The 22351-nt window shown below is 39.4% G+C and overlaps 1 protein-coding gene across 1 annotated transcript in view; it reads right to left on the bottom strand.

Moving 5' to 3' along the window:
* LOC149772632 (uncharacterized) overlaps positions 1-22351 on the bottom strand; it is a 118520-nt gene that overhangs the window by 46578 nt on the left and 49591 nt on the right. Inside the window, exon 9 of the mRNA XM_089947540.1 lies at positions 17369-17476. Coding sequence (XP_089803666.1) covers positions 17369-17476 — 108 coding nt within the window. The remainder of the gene's footprint in view (positions 1-17368; positions 17477-22351) is intronic.

The following is a 22351-nucleotide window of genomic DNA, read 5'->3' as shown; positions in this document are numbered from 1 at the left end:
AAAGCTCTGGACATGGGATACGAACTGTTAGAAGTGTACGAAATTTGCCACTTTCCCAAGACACAACAGTACCACAAGGGTGACCCTACTCAGAAAGGCATTTTCGCCGACTACGTGGATGCCTTTTTGAAACTGAAACAAGAAGCCAGCGGCTATCCTTCCTGGTGTCACACTCCAGAAGACCAAATACAATTCAAAGAGAAATACTACGAACAAGAAGGCATCTCTTTAGACCACATCGAAAAAAACGAAGGCAGGTGATCGTTTGCCAAAGTGATGTTAAATTGCTTGTGGGGTAAAATGGCACAACGACCGTGTTTACCCAAGAAAGAATATTTGACAGAACCTTCCCGCTACTTCCAGATGATTCACGACAAAACCAAATACATGAAACACGTGGATGTCGTTCGAGAGGATTTGATCTTGGTCAATTACGAAGAAGATCTGGACTTTGTACAAGACGACCCTTTTGGAAATGTCATCATTGCGGCTTACGTGACAGCTCATGCTCGCTTAAAATTGTACGAAGCTTTAGAACTGTTAGAAGAACGCGTCCTGTACTTTGACACGGACAGTTGCATTTACATCCATCACCCGATTCAACATCACCCTGACATCGAAGGAGACCGTTTAGGAGCCTGGACAGACGAGCATCCCGACGACAAGATTCTAAGTTTCGTCAGTGGCGGCCCCAAAAATTACGGCTACGAATACCGGGACAAACAAGGAGAAGTGCACATGACGTGCAAAGTGAAAGGACTGACTCTGAATCATCGTACCAGTCGAGTGGTCAACTTTGGGGTATTGAAAGAAGCCTTGCAATCGGGAGAGGATGGAAACTTTAAAGTGACCACCTATCAACCGAACAAGATTGTACGTATACCCACTCACCACATCATCAGTCGACCCTTGGAAAAAGTCTATCAAATTGTATACCAGAAGCGAGTGCGACTTCCCAATCACTTTACGTTGCCGTACGGTCAGTCGGTATTGGTCTGTATATAAAAAGGAACCCTAGGCAAGATCGATAGTTCATTGTTCATTGAAGTAACTTACCATGTCGTTGACGAAGAAGAAACCAGATTGGTTAGGAGTCAAATGTTGGACATCACCGAGAACAGGGTTTTGAGGCTTGGACACAAGAGGTGGCCCAGTATGCACGAGAGTTATTCAAGGAAAAAAGTTACTTTTCAACCTGTGTTAGTGACGGTGCCAGAAGAACCCGTCACCCAGGACAGGACTGTCGTGGACAGGCCTGAAAGACCCTTTCGGGAGGACACTTGTGTGACCTTACCCCCTACTATAGAACTGGTTAGAACTTTACCCAAAACATGTGGTTGTTGTACAGACACTTGTTTTTATTCCACGTTAATGGTTATCATGTGCCTTTTATTCTTGTACTTAAGCCTTTGGCTTTTATGTATTTTTGTCTTTCGTATTCATGTTTGAAACATTCAATAAACGTGTTCTGAAAAAGTATATAAACTCTTGTCTTGTTTGTTTTCGTGTCACAAGTGACATTTCTCACACCATGGCTACCTCTGCTGTCTCTGCTCCCTCTTCCTCTACTGTCAAAGTCATCGACGAACACTTAGATCGTGCCAGTTGGGAGGCTTTGTATCTTCGCCATCCCTTTAACATGCTCATTGCTGGACCTAGCGGTTCAGGCAAAACCGAATTCGTCAAACGTTTGATCGAACATAAACATCATTTGATCGATCGGCCACCTCAACGGATCGTGTGGTGTTACAAAGAGTGGCAATCGGCGTACAGCCTCTTGCGAGAAAGTCAAGGCGATTCCATCGTGTTTGTGGAAGGCATTCCTAAAGAAGACGATGGTATCATCTCTGACTCCCGTCAAACCCATTTGGTCATTTTCGACGACATGTTAGGAGAAGACGAAGAAGAAATTAAACTGTGGTTTACGCGCAAAGGGCATCACCATAATGCCAGTGTCATTTACATCACCCAAAATTTGTTTCAACAAAGTAAAGCCCATCGCACCATCAGTCTCAATGCGCATTACGTGGTCTTGTTTAAAAGCCCTCAAGATAAATTGCAAGTGCAAGTCTTAGCCAAACAGTTAGGAACGCCTTGGCTGACTCAGGCGTACGACGATGCCACTCAAACGCCACACGCCTATTTACTCGTCGATTTGAAACCTACGACTCCCGAGGATTTGTGATTTCGTACCCACTTGTTTCACCACTGGTGCCAAGACGGAGGGCCTGTCCTGTACACGTCTCCATCCTCGACTTCATTTCACTCCCCATAAAAAAATCTATAAAAAACCTCAGACCCTTTTCGTCTGTCTCACACAGTGTGAACATGACGTCCCTTCAGTTGCATCTTCCCGTCAAATTGATTCGTGCCTTGGATGGCATCAGTCGAGAAAAAGATCCACAAACACGAGCTCGTGTCTTAGAAGCTAGTCTCAAAGAAGTCTTACGATGGTTCACGGTGACGGCACGTCAATTACTCCAAGGAATCATTCAGATTCCTCATCAAACCAAACGCTTTTTTGATCGAAACAAAGTCGCTTTGGTCCAACTGGCCGATCGCCACATCGACACTCAAACCAAAAAACAAATCATTTTGAAACCTGGAGGGAGCGGTACTCTAGGAGGGGTCATCATTCGCTCACTCTTAAGATGGGATCCTAATGCCCCCAAAGTTATACCCAAGACAAAAGTCCAACGAAGCCCCAAGAAGAAAAAGACCAGGTCCCCAAGGAGAACTTCTCCAGTGGCAGGACCCTCCTCTGACCAGACACCACCACCCTGGAAAAAGAAAAGAAGCCCCCAGAAAAAGAAACAGAGAAAAAGTCCCCAGAAAAAGAAAAGTCCACAGAAGAAAACTAGTCGCAAGAGAGGCACTTCGGCCAGGACGCAACCTTACACTCGCAAACCACGATCTGCCACGGCAGTGACTGCGTCTCCGGCATCCTCACGTTTATCCACTTCTCCATTGATGACACCAGGAACTGAAGAGTACTTGGAGACATTGATCACACCAAGAACTTCTCCGTTAATGACCCCCAAAAGAACTTCCCCAGTGGCAGGACCCTCCAATTTAGTGGCAGTGGCTGCTGCTCACAAAGTACCTTCTCCCAAAATCAAAGTCCATGAAAGATCGGGCATGTTACAAAGTTTACTGGATTTGTCCAAGCAAGAACTGGCTCGATTTAGTCCGTTGCGTACCCCTGCACGACGTGTAATGCCTGTCCTCAAACTGATACGACGTAAAGACAATCAGTGGCGACGCGTTCCAGTATAAAAAAGACCTGTGACCAAGTAGGGTATCAGTGTTTTTTTGGTGCTCCTGAAGACTCAAAGATGTCACCCTCCAGAAAACCCCAAGGAAAGAAAAGGAAACGACTGCCACCACGTTTAGCCAAACATGGGGACATGTTATCTGTCCTGTCCAAAGCTTCTCCACCCCTACGAAAAAAACTCATTCAAACAGCCTCCAAAGAGATCATCGATACCGTGTGCGAATGTTGTTTGAACGTTTTGAAAGGCACGATCCCTTTGTCCAAACACCAGAAACAATGCTTAAGCAAGCATCGTCACGTTCTTCGCCAAATGGTTCGAAAGAAAATTCCCATTCGTCAAAAAAAGAAGATGTTGGTCCAACGTGGAAGCATTTTGCCTCTCTTGTTAGGTCCCATACTGAAAGGAGTCTTGGGAACCATGTTGGGAGGACTGGTGGGAGCAAGATAAAAAGGCCTCGGAAGTCCCAAGATCTCAGAATCGACCCCTGACAACCCCATGGAAGGACGAAAACTAGCTTTAGTGCCTTACAAACGATGGATGGAATACCATCAGTGGCAAGAACAACGCACCCCGCATTTACCTCCCAATCCCAATTTGAGCGAGATGTCCCAGTTACAACATGAACTGCAGTCCTTGATGGATCGTAAAGATTTGTCTGAAACAGAAAAATCGCAAAAATACGGTCAACTCTTGCAACGACTGCAACTCTTTCACCAGAAAGCTTTAGACGAAACAGCTGTACCCACTCTGAAAGATTTTAAGACCTTGATGAAAAGTCCAGCACCATCACCAGTACCAGTACCAGTACCAGTACCACCACTACCAGTGACCAAGACAGAAAAAGGAGAAGAAGAAGAGGAAGGGTTTCAAACTCCACCAGAAAAAGTACGCAAGTTAACAACACCACCTACCTCCAGAATTGGATGGATTAAAAAGATGATGGCCACCCCTTCTTTATCACAAGAGAAAAAGAAAGTGAAGACAGAAGTGAAGACAGAAGTGAAACAAGAACCGATATCCCCCGCTCAGACATCCTTCTCTTCAACACCTATTCCCGGCCGCACACGCAAAGCATTGCAATCCAAGAAAGTACCCCAAGAGAAAAAGAGTAGCATCCTCCAAGAGTGGGTGTCTTATTAACACAAAAAATAAAAATGGAAAAAGTCTTAGCCAGCATTTACTACGATCCCTCCCATCCTGCAGGTTACGCAGGAGTTCAAAAATTGTATCGTGCTGCCAAAACTCGACTGAAAAGTCTCCGTTTACCTCAAGTGCAACGATGGTTACAAGAACAAGCTACCTACACTTTACACAAACCCATTCGACGCAAGTTTGCCAGAAGTCGCACCCGAGTGGAAGGCATCGATCATCAATGGCAAGCCGATTTAGCCGATGTCTCTCATTTGGCCAGCTACAATCGTGGCTACAAATATTTGTTTTGTGTCATCGACGTCTTTTCCAAATTTGCCTGGGTCGTGCCCTTGACTTCCAAATCGAGCAGTGAGTTAGTGCGAGCCCTGCAACGGGTGTTGAAACAAAGCGGTCGTCACCCTCTTCGATGGCAAACGGACAAAGGCACCGAATTTCTGAACCAAGCTTTCCAAAAAGAATTAAAGAAACGTGACATTCATTTTTTTACCACCGAGAATCCCGAAACCAAAGCCAGCATCGTGGAACGTTTTCAACGCACTTTGAAAGAACGCATGTGGAAATATTTTACGCATTACCACACTCTGAAGTACATCGACATCTTACCACCCCTGGTGCAAGCGTACAACCAATCTTACCATCGAAGCATCGGACGTGCCCCGCAAGACGTGACTCCCGACAACGAAGTGCTGGTGTTTGAGCGTCTGTTTGGTACGTCCCCGACGAGGGCTGTCTCCGAGAAAAGTGGAATGTTGGCCGTAGGAGATTGGGTGCGCATTGGCAAAACCAAACGCACTTTCGACAAAGGTTACTTACCTAACTGGACGACCGAATTGTTTCGCGTCACTGGACGAGTGCATGGCCGTCATCCTGCCGTCTATAAATTGGAAGACATGAACGGAGAAGTGCTCAAAGGAACGTTTTATTTGCCCGAGTTACAACGTGTCACCAAAAAAGAAGACGACGTGTACGACATTGAAAGCATTCTCGAACGCAGAACCCGTAAAGTGGGCAAACGACGTGTCAAAGAAGTCAAAGTACGTTGGAAAGGATATCCACCCAGTTTTGATTCTTGGATCGACGCTTCGCAAGTCATCGACTATAAAAAGAAGTGACCATCATGCCTTTTCACACAGACGCAGCTACGTCGACCACTCCTCCTTCACCCAGTTCTTCTGTGCAAGATTTACAAAAACAACCCTTGTGGGTGTGGTGTGGAGAACGTGTGCCTAAAACGCAAATCGTCTTTTTCTGCCAAATCTTCGTGGTGTATTGTGTCATCGGGGCAGCCATCGCCAATTTGAGTTTGCAACAAGGAGACAAACAATTGTGGACCATTTTATTGAGCAGTTGCATCGGTTACCTGCTTCCTAATCCCTCCCTGAAATTCACCTCGAACGGGAACCACGGGAACCTTGTGTCCAGTGCCAGTGCCAGTCACCACTCCAACCACAACCAGAACCCCATTTTGGGCGGAGACATGCCTCTGACATCCATTAACCCCTCGGACATCCACAGAACTCTGGAATTATGAGTCACCAAAACCAATTTTACTTAACCTTACCCAGTGACAGTTCCATGGAGGTGTTTCCCAACAACACGTTGTGCTGTTACACGGCCAAATTACCTCAAGCCATCCCCTTAGATCACGAAGCCCATTGGGAAGTGGCTTTAGTAGAAATGATTCACCCGACCCAAGTCCTCAATGTCCTTCCCAATCAAAATTTTTTTGATGTGGAAGTTCATGACGAACAATTGCAACAGTGGATGGATAGCAATGTCAAATATGACAAGAAAACCCGTACACAAAAGTACACCACCTATCACTTGTTCATTTCCCCAGGCTATTATTTTAGTGGTCAACATTTGGTCAGCACCATAGCCTCCAGGTTTAATGCCGTGTTTCTGAAAGCTTTGGAGCATGTTAACAAAAGTGTCACCATGGTGTACCACAAAACAGCTCGTCGCTTCTTGATGAAATTTGAACGGAGTAAAATCCTGTCCATTTTATTTTGTCCTGAATTGTATGACATGTTGGGCGGAGACATGAACCTGAGAATGAGCATGATGAAGAAAAGCGAATTACCCATCGTTTACGACAACGAGTCTTTTAGCAAGTTATTTCGTGCCCCGGTAGAACTGAACCAAGGACTGAATTTGATGTTTGTGTACTCCAATGTGGTGGAGTATAACGTGGTGGGACACACCTCCGTACCGTTACTGCGTGTCATTCCTTTCAAAGTGGATTCTGCCACGAACACTGACGAGGAAGGTGGAAACACTTACCACGTGCACCGCGAATTTGTACATCCTCACTATTTGCCTGTCAGTAAGTCGTATTTGGACACGGTCAACATTACTATAAAAGGAGATTTGGGACAAAATATTCCATTCACCAAAGGAAAAGTCACGGTGAAACTCCATTTTCGAAAACGGTTTTGTCACGATTCGTAAGTCATGTATCCAGTGTACCGAGGGGTTGCTCGACAGCGAGGACACGGTTTAGGAGATATGTTAAAATCGGCCTTTCGTTCGGTGGCCCCGGTGTTGAAACCGATGGTGACACGCGGATTGCACGCCTTGAAAGATGCGGCACTGACGCAAGGCAAAGAATTTCTCCAAAATGTCATCATCGACAAACAAAACCCTAAAGAAGCCTTCATGAGGGCAGGCAAAAATGTCTTGCTGCAAACGGGCAAAGACATTTTGGGTCACCGAGAAACACCTATAAATGCCCTGCATGCTACAGAGTCAGGCATTCAGCAAGGACAAGGCAGAAAGAGACAACGAAGAAAACACCCTTTCACCAGACTTCAAGCTATAAAGGCCAAGAAAAGAAGAACTGTTCGAGACTTAGACGTTTTCGATTATTGAGAAAAGAGACAAAAAAATGATGCACCGAGAATCTTGCGCTTGTTCCAAGACGGAACTGGATCTGTTTGCCATGCCCCCCACGATGATGACGATGCAAGAATCCCAGTGGGTGGAATTTCACCCCGTCTCCTCATTGACCGATTCCGCTCCCATCGAGTTTGAAATCAAAGGACAGCCCGAAGATTACATCGATCTGAATAGCAGTTACTTGTACCTGAAAGTCAAAATTCTAGATAAGACTGGAGGTGCTATAGATGATGAAGCAGTAGCTTCCGTCAACAATTTCATGCATTCCTTGTTCAGTGGAGTGGACTTGTACTTGAATAACAAACTGGTCAGTAGTAGCATGGATACTTACCCTTATCGTGCCTACCTGGAAAATCTCTTGACGTACGGAATAGATGCCAAGAACACTCATCTCAATGCCTGTGTGGTATGGGAAGCTGACGAACCTACCAAGTTTGAAATATTGGAAACTGATGAAAAGAAAGACAACAATGATGGATTTGTAGAACGAAGAAAGAGAATCACGGGAGCCGACACAAGCTTAGAACTGATGGATCGTTTGCATTTGGACATGTGGTTGCAAGAAAAGTATTTGCTGAACGGAGTGGATGTCCGCCTGAGACTGAATCGTAGCAGTGCCGCTTTCCATTTGATGGCTGATAGTGACAGTTACAAAACCAAAATCCTAGAAGCCAGACTCTACGTACGCCATGTGGAAGTGTTACCTAAAGTGGGAAACGACATCAGTCAGACGTTGAGCAGAACGACTGCCAAGTATCCCATATGACGCGTGGAAGTGAAAACCTTCACCATTCCCAAGGGACAGCGATCCATGATCGAAGATCATCTGTTCCAAGGACAGTTACCCAAACGTTTGATCGTTGGTATCGTCGAGAATACAGCCTTCAACGGAGCTGCCGAAAAAAATCCTTTCTACTTTCAACACTTTGGCGTGTCCAAAATCGAAGTCAGTCGCGATGGCAAGACCTTGTGTACCCGACCTTTCGAACCTGACTTTACCAAGAAGAATTACTTGAGATCGTACTTGTCCCTGTACGAAGCCACCGGGCAGTTAGGAACCAATACCAGTCACGGTATTACGTACGAGGATTATGCAGGAGGCTACGCTTTGTGGGCTTTCGATTTCACTCCAGACCAAGGCAGCGATGAGGGACATTTCCACCCTATAAAATCCGGCCAGATTCGTGTGGAAATTCAGTTTAAAGACCGAGACCCTGATGAAACAGTGAACGTCATCCTGTATGCAGAATTCGATAATACCATAGAAATCAACAGTTTGAGAGAAGTCATCCTAGATTACTAGAAACCATGGAAGACTGTTATCCCTCTTTACCTAGTGGAGAAACTTTTAGTGTTGCATTGTTGTTAAAAAATGTTAGAGTTGTTGTTGTTTAGTGTTAAGTGATTTTTGAATAAAAAATGTTGTGTTTTGAAAAAAATGCCTTTGTGGTTTGTTTAGCTATAAGAATGTTGGATTGATGCTCTTTCATTTCTTACTATCCCTCTCATGACACTCACTAAACGTTGCGACTCAAAAACCGTGTGGGGGATGTTTTCCTTCACGTCCGCGCTTTGACTTTAAGAACCGGGGTTGTTTCCAGTCTAACCATCCATTGTCGACTCATCCTCCTACGAAGATGTGCTCCAAACTAGCTAAGCTCAATGAAGCCTACGTGAATTTGCATAGGGTCAGACACAGTCTGATACCGAAGCCGGAAGAAATAGAGAATGTGAGAATGTTAAAAATCACTGAAGACCTGATAGAAGAGCTCTTCAGAGAAGAAATGAACAGGGAAAAAGAAGAATGGACAGAGAAGTACAGACTTCAGAGACAGCAGCAACAGCAGCAACAACAACAGCAGCAGCAACCTGAAGCTGACAGAGGCTTTGTCGATTGTCGTATCGACACCAAAGAGTTCTTCTTCTCTTTTCGAAGAAGCAGACCTATCGCCAGAAAGTCTATCCTCAGAGGACATCGCATTCTTAGAAACTAAAAAAGAATGCCATAGCAAACAAAAAAACAGCCCTTTTCAGGGCTACCCAATACTCTAGAAAAGAAATAACAATCCATTTGCCAATGTGTGTAGGTAGAGTAGTGTGAAAATAAACACTAACTCTTTTTTAAAAAAATGTGAGGGTATGTGTTTGTGTTTGTAAGTGGTTAAGTAAGTTGGTATGGATAGTAGATTAAAATGATGTCTCTTTTTTTTTGGTGTTTGAGGTGTAAATTTGGGGTTAGATTGGATTGCTTTGCGTATGTGGATAGTCTATTGAAGTGATTTATAAAAAAATTTTAAAATAGTGATGGGTAGCATAAAAAAGTGAGTGAGTGTTTCTTTTAGGTCCTTTTTGTTGATTTTTGGTTATGATCTAGGTAAGATCAATTTTATGTTTTAGGGGGATGTTTTCCATCACGTCCGCGCTTTCACTATAAATTGAAACTCGCTGGGCAGTCTAGCTACCCTTGTTGATTGATCAACACAAGAATGAATAGCAGAATAAGCAAACTTCTTGAACTCCAGATACATCTGGAATATGTCAGGCGCCTGTTAAACGAACTGGCCGCGGAGGCTATAGTAGAAGAGGAAAGAATGAAGAACGAAGAGGAGGAGAGAAGACAGAGGGAAGAGGAGGAAAAGAAACTAGAAGAGAGGATGTCGTACAATATTCCCGAGACAGAGGATTGGGGTGTTGAAGCGAATCATCCTCCCTCTGCGCTCCCCAGAAGAAAGGTGAAAGGAGACTGGGGAAGAAGATGCGTGTGTGGCGCCAGGCCAGGAAGGTTCAACCATTAGATAGGTGCATCTGGAGTTCAACAAAAAAAACAGCCCTTTTAAGGGCTACCCAATACTCTAGAAAAGAAATAACTATCTATTTGCCAATGTGTGTGTGTGTGTGTGTAGGTAGAGTAGTGTGATTATAAACACTAACTCTTTTTTCATAGTGCGAGGGTATGTGTTTGTGTGTTTGTGTTTGTAACTGCTCACGTACGATTGTGTGGATAGTAGATTATGGATTTTGTTTATTGTTTCCTAGCGTATGTGGAGAGTATAGTTTGGGTTTTGTAACCGCTCACGTACGATTGTGTGGATAGTAGATTATGGATTTTGTTTATTGTTTCTTAGCGTATGTGGAGAGTATAGTTTGGGTTTTATTATATGAAATGAGAAAAGTAGGGGGATGTTTTCCTTCACGTCCGCGCTTTCACTATAAGAACCCACAGTATTCGTCGTTCAAACCATTCTACAAAGAAGATGGCTTCTAACCAAATGGACAAAATACAAACATTGCAAGACGTTTTAGACAACTTAGGAATGATGGAACAGATGTTAATAAGACTCGTTGAAGACCATTATTCCTATAGTCCCCATCGTGTAAAGATGGAAATTAATAACTTGTGAAAGGTAAAGGATAAGATAAGTGGTGTAATGAAAGAGATAAAGGAGGAGAAGGAGGATGAAGAGGAAAGGATAAGGATGAGAGCATGGAATGAAAAAATTTGAAAAGAAGAAGAAAATGAAAAGAGGAAGAAAGAAGAGGAGGAAGAGAAGAAGAAAGAAGAGGAGGAGAAAAAAAAAGAAAGAAAAGAAGAGAAAGAGTGTTGGAGATAAAATAAGAAGTTGGTGGAGAAAAAGAAGAAATTAGAAGCAGAAGAAGAAGAAAACCCAAAGGCCCTTTTCAGGGCCAGCCATATTTCTCGAAAAGAGATAGCCTTTCCATTGCCTACCCTTTTTTAAATTTAAATTTAAATTTAAATTTAAAAAAACTTTAAAAAAAAAAAAAATCCCATATTCAATTCCCCTTGTCCCTAGACAAACCCAAACTCTATTCCCATGTTCAATTCCCCTTGTCCCTAGACAAGCCCAAACTCTATGTTAAATTCCCATTGTCCCTAGAGTGGCCCAGCGTTTTTCTCCATGTTAAATTTCCATTGTCCCTAGAGTGGCCCAGGGGTGTTTTTAATGCTAAGTCCATTGTTCCTAGGGTGGCCCCATTTACTATTGGGAAACCCCCAGGTGGATATGGACTCTCTGGAATTCTATTCTATATTCTGCAGAGAGTTGTTGCCCATACTAGAATGGTTATTTAATAATATTTTACTAAGAAATGATACTATGTCAAAAAGTATGAGACAGGGGATTATAACATTAATATATAAAGAGAAGGGAGGACCTAAAAAACTGGAGGCCCATCTCCCTCCTGAATACAGACAATAAAATTTTAAGTAAGATTTTAGCAGAAAGGGTTAGAAAAGGGATAAATAGGATAATTATCAAAAATCAGACATGCGGGGCAAAGGGAAGGGATATTCAGAACAACATTTTAAGCCTTAGGATAGTCATAGATTATATAAACAAGTGCGGGCAAAAGGTGCTATGGTACTTTTGGACCAAGAAAAAGCCTTCGACAGACTAGAACATAACTATATACAAAATGTTTTAGAAAAATTTGGTTTTGGAAACAATTTTCAAAAATGGACTAAAATCCTGTATAATAAAATAAAACTCAAGAGTACAGGTAAATGGAAAACGCAAGGAGCAAGTTGATATTAATAGATCAGTGAGGCAAAGATGCCCACTATCTATGCTAGTATATGTAATAGCAATAGAAATACTAAGTATAAAAATAAGAACTAATAAAAGGATTGAAGGTATAAACGCTCCAAACATTAAGGAAGAGGTAAAAATGCTGCAGCACACTGATGATTGTACAAAATTTATACAAGACCCAAACTCATTTGAACATTTGGAAAAATAATTCAAAGATTTTGGAAAAGCCTCAGGGTCTAAAATCAATCACGATAATATGGAAATTCTAAAAATAGGAAACTGTTTGCGGAACCACCCTGGACTACCCCCACAATTAATTAAAGACCAGGTTAAAGCACTAGGGATATATTTTAGAAGAGGAGAAGAGAAAGAAAAGTGTAACAAAATGTATGAAAAGATAAAGGAAAATGTGGAAATCTGGGCGCTTACGCCATTATGCCTCATGGAACGAGCCCAAGTGGACAACACATATATGTACGCAAATATAAATTTCATTCTAAAATCTACTGATATAGAGAATAAGATGCTACAAAAAATCGATAGTCAAATTATAAATTATATATGAGATTTTAAAACGCACTATGTAAATAAGGAAACTTTTTACAGAGCAAGGGAAGGGGGGGGGCTGGCAATACCTAGCCCAATACTAACCAAGTGCGCAAACATTTTAAATAGATTAAAGAAAATACACTCAGAACCAGAAGTACCATGGGAAGGGACCTACATATATTGGTTTGGTTATATCATGAGAAATAGAAAGGATATTTACTAGAACATTAATCTAGTTAAAAAATTAGAAGCACCAAGGAAATTCAGAAATATTAAAGAACTTTTACATAAATTTAGGGAATTTTAATTAAAAAACGCTATATCAAATAACAGATTATATTGTATAAACAATGAGGGCATGCGGCCAAATAATTGTGATAGGGCAATAAATGAGGGCAGGGGGTGAATGAAAGGGGGAGAGATGGGGGCAATGGATGACTACCCCTTAAGGATAGTCCCCCAAATGGATCATGGCCCCCCATACTCACCCCCCCGGCCTTAAATCCTGCCTGCAATCAATACTGAAGCAAAACAATAAATTACAGTAACAATTCAATATAAAATTTTCGTGTAGAATTAGAGGGAAGGGAACAGGGAACCTATATGGGGAAAGTACGCAGTAATGACGTCATGGGGCTATGCCACAAGGCGCTACGCGATGTGATCAGGCCTATGAAAGAGCTGAAAACCACCCCATATAGAATATAAACATACAAACAGAAAAACAGGGAAATAGGACCATAATGCTCTACTATTCTCTATCCTTAACTATACAGCTCCTTCACTGTATAGTTTATTCCCCCCATGTGGGAATTAATAACAAACTTTTGGACATTTGGTGATAATAAATAATCACGAGGTGGCCTACTCGAGCTAGGAGAAACACACACAAATAAAAAAAAAGTATGGACCCTTGCTTGAGTACAGCCGGTCTCATTTTAAAATCAAAATGACAAACGACACACATAACCACATACATGAAACACTAGGTTTTATTTTTCAAAATAACGCACAGTTTTCTTGTCAAAATTTCAAAATTAATAGCAAAGGTAAACAAACAAAAACATCACTGGAGTTTCTTTTTCACCCAATGAGAAAAATAAGACAACTGGGTTTGAATTTGATATATCTATGCTGTCCCCAAACAAAAACTTTATAGCACTCATACAATATAGCATATATACACATAGCATACATGGGACATACGAGACCTCTGGCAAAGGTCAACTACAACACAAGGGAAGGAATTCCAAGTAAGGTGATGAAAACCTATCTCGGATGAACAACCCTATAGATTGCACTAGGGAAATTTTAAAAATACCCCGCCCAAAAATGTATAACTTACAAACAATTCTGTTTCAAAATTCAAACAACACACCTTAGGGGGATACACGTACTTGTAAACACTTTTATTTTTTTAGATAAGTGGTGGGGATCGTATGTCTGGTGTCCCCCCCCCCAAAAAAAAAGTCAAGTATATCAATGAAAAATTTAAAATTTATAAACATTTGTCGCCAGCAAATTTCACCAGTCAGTAAAAAATAGTGAAACTTTCAAACTTTGTTTGCATTTTGCAACAAATGCGAAGCCTAGTGGAGGACCTGCTATTCTTATTGAAAATAATAATTTCTGCATCGATTTATAGTTTCAAGACAAGTTATGATTTTCCAACAACTTTTCAACTTTTCCAACACCTAACATTTTTCCTACAGTCTTCCAACTTTCAACAGTTTTCTAGCAAATTTCCCAATATATGGTATTTAAGGCCCGTAAAAGTTAGAATCGGTCGCCAGAAAGCCGGTGCATGAGTAAGGAGGCAACAGAGCATCCAAAGCCTAAATTTAATTTGTTGTGTACACCAGCATGTAGCAGCCAGGTTTAAGAGTCAATATTGACAGACAAGGGTGTCTACTCTAATTTGAGATTTTAGTTACTTCTTTAATTTATTTAATATTCATTTTTTGCAATCATTTTTATCACATTAACAATTTCATTACTTAAATAATTTTAAGATACAGATAGCTAATGCTGTAATTTCAGTATTTAAAGTAGAACTTCAACTTCTCATTATTTTAAAATAACCATTTCTTCATTTCTAATGTTTCATCCAGTATCCATTTTCATGCATTTGAGTTGTTGTTGTTGTTGGGTTTAACGCCATTTTCCAGAACACGATAGGCTATACATGGTGGCCAGTATTAATGGTGGAGAAGAACCCAGGAAAACCCCGGAAAGAAACCAACGCATGCATTTGAGATATTTATAAATATGACATTTAGTTTCTGTTCTTTGAGAAAAACTTGTTTGCAAATCCCAGCTGTATAAATGTAAAAGAGTTTGCCTTGATGTCGGTGTATGTTGTAGTGATAAAACTTAATTTGGGTAATCATTGGTGACTTCTCACCACATATCACCCCTTTCTTATTAATCGTGTGTAGTCATTGAATGAGTCCAATTTCTATTTACATACCACACTTTTGCTAGTATAAATCGTGTGTGGTCATTGAATGAGTCCAATTTCTATTTACATACCACACTTTTGCTAGTATGAATTGTGTGTGGTCATTGAATGAGTCCAATTTCTATTTACATACCACACTTTTGCTAGTATGAATTGTGTGTGGTCATTGAATGAGTCCAATTTCTATTTACATACCACACTTTTGCTAGTATGAATCATGTGTGGTCATTGAATGAGCCAATTTTCTCCTCATACACTATGCTTTTACTTATACAAATTGTGTGATCACTGGGTGAAAATAATTATCTCCTCAAATCAGACCTATTCAGTTCGATAAATATATGTGTGATCATTGGATGTATATAGTTATCTTCAAATATAACACTTTATTGGACTGAAACTCTCAATCTGATGAACTAATTTGCATTTGTCGGGTGAACATAATCTTCCTCCCAATACCACATCCTACTCCATGACTCATCAGCGAGGATGCCGTCTAAGGGACACAGCTCTTTTCTATGCCTAAAACAATCACAGGACAAGTTGTCTCCCTTGATCTACTGCAGTCCTATTAACTACAGTCAACATTATCTACAAGAATTCTAAGTGAGAAAGTCTTGTTCTGCCCAAGATTGTATATTATATAAATAGTCTTCTTAATAGTACCCACCCACTTTCCATAGTCAGTAAGCAATAATAAACTAATGAGAAGTCAAGTCATACAGATACAGAACGTTTGCAATATTTTCCCCTGCACATCAGTGACTACAAGCAGGGATAAAAATCAACCATACAAGAAAACTACCCATATGTCAGACCCGATGTCAAGTTAGCATCTCCACCACCGTGACACATTTCCGTGAATCTAGGTGATTGCTGAATATTCAATTTATTGCTGTTTGTTTGAATCTTGCACATTGAAAATATGTGTTTAGTATGCATACAAAAGTCTGACTGTCATTCTTTTAATCCAGTTTATTGCATAAAGTGTCTGTAGCAAATAAATCTCATTATGGGTTTATTGTGTCAAAAAGTGAAAAAGAAATAAAGTACCTAACAGTCAAAAAATGTTACAAAACCTATTTTTTCCCATGGCTCCAAATAAGTTGCTACTCTTGTTGTTGTTGTTGTTATCATTATTATTATTATTATTATTATTATCATTGTATAATTCAGATGTCTACTAGACAATAGTTAACTTGTACAGTTTGGTCCTTTATTCGAATTACTTGGGAAAACTAAATAACACGTTGTGCTGTAAAACAACAAAGTAACTCAAACCAGAGATAAATTGCAAGAGTCAAATCCTTGATGGGGTCATTCTCAGTACTAATTTTCTTCCTTTTCCTTCTGCATCTCCTTAGTAAAAGACACAAGTTGCAGTGCTACTTGGAAAGGAATACTGCAGTTACAATCATGTAAAATTGTAATTAACCCTTTACCTCATGCAAGTGTCTTTGGATGCCTCTACACTATTCTCATGGAAGCGCCTTTTGACGTTGGCTGTAAACCTCAGCCATTTTAAGCCGATTTTTGTAGCACCACCTTCGGGGAACACCCCGCATTAGATAATACATTCATTTCTGCGAATGACAATTACGTCAAATCACATGGTAACTGTTTATGCACTGGTCGATATCTACTATTTAAAGTAACTGGGTTGCAATTTCCACTCTCCAAAATGGTGGTCACGGACTCCATTCTGTACTTACGAAGTTTTCACGATTAAAATCACAACTATGAAAGATTCAATAACCTAGGTAAAGGCTCTGATGTTGATGAAGGCAGCAATTAGTTTTTATAAATTATCAAATTCAGATAACTTAGTGATGTAGACACAGACGAAAAACTTCTAAATTTTGAGTATGAGAAATGGCAGTTACGGTTGGTCACGCGGCCTCACTGACATGACGGTGAACGAGTTCTCTCAAGATTTTAAAGCACATAAAAAATTATTCCGTGATAATTACACAGCTATAACAATCGGACTTTACTCTTAAATTTTTCCATATATAATAGATGTGTACCAAAAAGGTAAAATGGTTAAAATTGCTGTTAAATGTAACATACACTACATTGCTTAGCAGTTCACAAGCAGGCCTATGCGTATGGGGTTGACTAGGTAAGAGGTGTTCTATCTATAGCACGCTGCACTTTGTAACTATGCTCTATGAGGTAATGTGTTAAATCAAATACATAATTAACTTCTTTTGTGCAGTGACAGTTTGCAAATGAAAAAGTCAATCTGTTTGTACGGAAAGGACTAGCACAAAAATTAAAAATGGTCAGGCAATCATAAAATAGTATGGCACAAGGAAAGTGTGTAACAGCAATTTCCCACCCTGAATGACTTGTAGAAAACACAAGTTTGTGATATTCAATACAAATGTATGTACTTATATATGTGTGGACAAAGATATCCACTTAGGTCACACCCATAGAATATGGCCAAGCTACAAGAATAAAAGCGAGAACAGACTTACCATTTGCATATCATACTGCAAGGGATTTCTAACGCCAGAGTTCTTATCAGCAGAAGCACCAGGCATCACAGTGTGTCCTCCATAACTACCCAACACAGTCATCTGGTTCTAAAAATATGAACACCAAATGGAGTGGTGATCAATTTGATCATATAAATATACCCTGACTCTCCAGCATTCTACCACATACCCCAAGTTGACAATATGTATATAATCAAAACATTATTATTCATCTGAAATATAGTGTTAATACATTTATTTGTGAACATGTATATCTTCTGATGATGAACATAATATCCACAAAGTTTCACATCTGTCCACTAGAATGTATAACCAGCATTTATCAGGAATTCACACAATTCTGTCAGATACAATATCCATCTGTAAGTCAGAAAATGCATTAAGTCCTCCAAAGTCATGGACCAAAAAGCGATTAAACACTTTCTGCAATTTTAAATCATGAGAAGAGACCCAAGAAGGTCTTATATTGCTAACCTGGCTTACATAACATTACAACTGATCATATCATATGCAGACTTATCTGCTATTGTCAGGACACAATAATAGTATAGGCTTCTTTACCAAGGTGGAGTAAAATCAAACTAGAATCTGGTTTCCAAAATGGTAACCAGCTCAGCCAAAGAGTTTACAGGATTACCACTTTAATGTGTTCATAACTTGGATCAACATACAACACTTCCAAGATCTTGATAATGAACGATACAACAACTGTAACAAGAGACTCAAGAAGGTCTTATATTGCTAACCTGACTTAATTAACATGACAGCTGATGACGTCAATATGCAGACTTATCTGCTATTGTCAGAACACAAAATATAAACTATCTCTCAAACTTTGCATCAGTTTGATTTTACCTAATGTACTACTATATCTACACGTTCAATACAAAAACTCATGTACCACCTTTGAATAAGCAGGATCGGGAATTTCCATAGATAGAGAATGGTAACTAGCCCAGCCATTCAGATGCAGTGTATCTCACTAATATGCATAGACTTCACTTGTTATAGGATCTGTCAAGAACAATACAAATTTAGACTTCTTTACCAAGGTGGCGTGCAAACAAAGTCCATGAACTTGATAAGAAGAGTTTAAATGATTACTGCTTTAATATTTTCATATCTTGGATCAACATAAAACAGTTACAAGATCTTCAAAATACAGATTACTCACAATCATACTCAATCAAGATCTTGGTCACATAAGCCTCTTTTCTAAGTTTGGTCAAAATCATATAAAAAATATAAACTCTTGCATGGTATAAGTCTCACCCCATCTGGTTTTGGGTTGGGTTAAAGTTGGCTTAAAATAAGATAAATAGTGTATTAAATGGTAACAAGCTAATCATATGCAAGATTATCTTTATTAACATGCGCTGATCTTACCCATTATTAATCTTATTCATGATCCAGAATCGATATATTTGATCAAAGTTCATCCTTCATTATGACTGTTAGTGTGATAACAAGGTGAGACAATCAGATGAAATATAAACTCATTAATACTTGTTAATTTCCTTAAAGAAGACCAGAAACCAATGGAAATGTAGAATAATAATAAAGTGAACTCATCCATGCTCTTGTTGATACAAACCTATATTTCAAAGCAGATCAAAAGTGATCATAAATATGGTTTCCATGGTGTTAACATAATCAGGAAATTATTCAAAATATCTTCATTAAAGGAGACCAGAAACCAATGGAAATATTGAATAATAATATAAGCACTATAGAAGAAAACCTTATTCTGAAGTATCATCTGCGACCGTATTGACAATATTTCAATATTGGCATATCTTCTAGGAGCTGAATTTCCTTGACCTCTTATGCAAAATTTCTGTGCCTATTCAGTTACTTTCGGGATCTGAACTAGTAGCGACTCCAGCATCCCAAGTGTGAGTTGCCAGAGTAAAAGAAAATGACATTTTGCATTTCTTACAGGTGTAATAGCACATTAAGAAAAGCCTGTGGACAACATATTTTTTTCTTTTCCAAAAGATAAAGGCACAAAGAAAGTATGGATACATTATTACAAGCGAGTCGATTTCAAAGCAACAACATACAGCACTATGTGCTCATTACATTTCTCATAGGAATGTTACAGGAGGGATCCTGAAAACAAATGGCAGCTCAAGGATATGCAAATTCTAGGTCTAGACTAAAGTTGGCCTTGTTCCAGACATATGGTTGGATATTTTAAATCCTGGGAAAAGTGTTAAACATGTGACTTAAAAAAATAGGCAGAAGGCTGAGTAATTGACCACAAAATGTAACAACCAATTCACAGATCTTTTATCTACACCAGCAGTGCTAATACAATCTGATAGCCCAACACCAAGGGCCCCAATGATATTAGTTCAGGCCCATCCTGTACTCAAAGTGAGGTGCCCGTCAGGCTTGTCGAAACAAGAATTGTTTTCCTGAGGAAACTTTGATCCCACTGGTGAAATGAGTAAATGTATTTTCAAGATGGTGACATACGTGCCTTAACATGGCACAATCTAAATAAAATCACCACTGTCCTAGGTGAAATTGAGAAATGATTTTAATCAAATGGAAGCTTTGCTAAAAATAAGATTCTAAACCTCTCATGTTTTGAGAAAACAAAATATTCAGTAATCTTTAAAAAAAATTAAAAAAACTTTCAGTCTATGCCTGTTACATGTAGCATTTATAAAGGGTAATCTGTAATAATTGGAACTGATGTAAAACTATCCCTTGGGCAGTTTAAATAGCAGTAATTAAAAGAAAAGAGGTCAAAAGTTTCACATTAACTGGCTGACAATAGAAATTGGGAGGATGAGACTAATGACCCCACCCCTTGCCCCAGTGTGTGAACCCATGGGACGTGCCATTTCCTCTGTGATACACCTTATTATTCCCCCAGGACAAGTCTCTTTTCCATATTCTGGTCAGCTCTGGCTTAACAGCAAAATAGCTAAAGTTTTGGTTTAAGTACACAAACAATAAAGCCAGTGTGACTAATTAACAGTTAATCCTTATCCTTGCATTAACATGCATCTTGTGAAAAGGACTGCCCTCCTTATATACTTCAAAGAAACCATGTTCAACAGCATGTGTATGTAAGCACCAGCAATTGATTGCCTAATAAATGACACCTATTTTGTTGTAACTTACGATGCCTAGGACTTCATTTTAACAGTTCAGACTTGCAGTCACAAGTTACTGTACATGTGGCAACTGTTTTTCCCACGTTCTATACTCCACCTTATTTCTTTAGGTTTAAGTCTTAATGCATGTAACACTATTTACTGAATCAAATATTTATTCTGAATTAGTTCTTTAGGGGCACATATACTGCATGGTATATTTTGTTTTATTCCTTCTTTTAATTTAATCATGGTAATTAAACTTTACATATATGGTGGAGGAATGTCAAGTGTTAACTGGCCGAGTTTCTTTGACAGAAAGGGAGATGTGATTTTGTTTGCAGAGAAAATTTTACAGCATTCACAGTGATCATTCATTGGTGACAAATTTATTCTTTTAACTTTCTTTTACTATATTACTGTTGTAGTTTTTTTTTAAACATCTGAAATTTACCTGAATGTTTAATCTTAACGTTCTATTTTCTGAAGAAAGAATAAAACTGTTGTGTGATATTAATTATTTTGTCCAATGCCGGATTTAAATGTGTGTGTGTGTGATTTGGATTTTTAATGTAGCTTTAACAATTTTTCAGTCATATCGCTACGAAGTCTGCAGTGTGGCAGTTTAGACATAGCGAGGCCCTAAGCTATGGGAAGCTGCAGAGGCCATATTTGGCATAAAATAAAATTGACAGGCCCTTCAGACTGTGAGTTTAGACTGTGAGGCCCTAAGCTGTAGCTTGTTTAGCTTATGCCTAAATTCAGCACTGATTTCATCACTACAATATAACAAGTGATAAAAATAGAATATGGCATCTGTGGATTGCATACGTTATATCTATTTATGTATGGTTTGTTTTATTTTTCTTCTGATAATTGAAAATTGACAGACATAATGTAATAATGGGGACTTATCTGCAAAAAATTGGGATATTTTACGAGATCGGGAGGTAGATGAAGAAATACCCCAAAACTCGGAAGGTTTTTCTCCCGGGTTGAGTTTGAGAGTTGAGAGGTATGATCTGTCCGGGCTTGTGGAATTTTGGTCAGGGTTTGAGTTTATTAAGTCACCAGACCAGGGCCTGTGCCTAAAATTTTTTATTTGAGCACTGACCAGTACAACATTTGAATGTGAAACCCAAATCTGGTCTATTCCTGTCTGTCTTGCTCGCCATGCTTATGTATGTATTCAAGGACTGGATAGAATTGCATCACGGGACCATGTGATCTGTCGTCTCATGAAAACTCGGAAAAACTCATCAATTTATGGAATAGTGGTATCTTCCACGCAATATAATCACTACCTGCTTACGATATTTAATTTACAAACATTACAGTCGAATTAAAATCTGTAGCGAATTACATATGTAAAAGGAAAAGTTTGACTTATGGTCTTCTTTAATATGCCTGCTTCTGGTTTATTATCAAATATGAGTCAGATATAAGCATGTATTTAAAGAAACCTGAAACCAAATTCACACTAAACATATGTTTTTTTCCAGCACGGTGATAAAGCCAGCCATTTCAATGCAAAGTAGCTCTATTACCATGCAATGGAATTTCACTGGTTTCGGAAGCCCATCTAAAATCTTGATCACACAAGTCAAACTTAAAGTCTAGTCAAGATTACATCATTTAAGAAAGAGTATTCCAGAAGTTAGTCAATATTACAACATTATTAAGTGTGTATCTCATCACCGAACTCTTTCTCAGATTTCGATATATTGTAAGTTTCATTAAAATCAGATTAGACTATTATATGGCTCCCAGAACAGTAACAAGCTCAGCCAATCAGTGACTAATCTTGTGACTACCTTAATAGTATAGAAAAAGTTTGGTCTTTATTAAACAC

This window comes from Sinohyriopsis cumingii, unplaced genomic scaffold (assembly GCF_028554795.1).
Source record: "Sinohyriopsis cumingii isolate HCF-2022 unplaced genomic scaffold, ASM2855479v2 utg001328l, whole genome shotgun sequence".
NCBI classification, from domain to species: domain Eukaryota; kingdom Metazoa; phylum Mollusca; class Bivalvia; order Unionida; family Unionidae; genus Sinohyriopsis; species Sinohyriopsis cumingii.
This window is presented reverse-complemented; position numbering and strand designations above follow the sequence as displayed.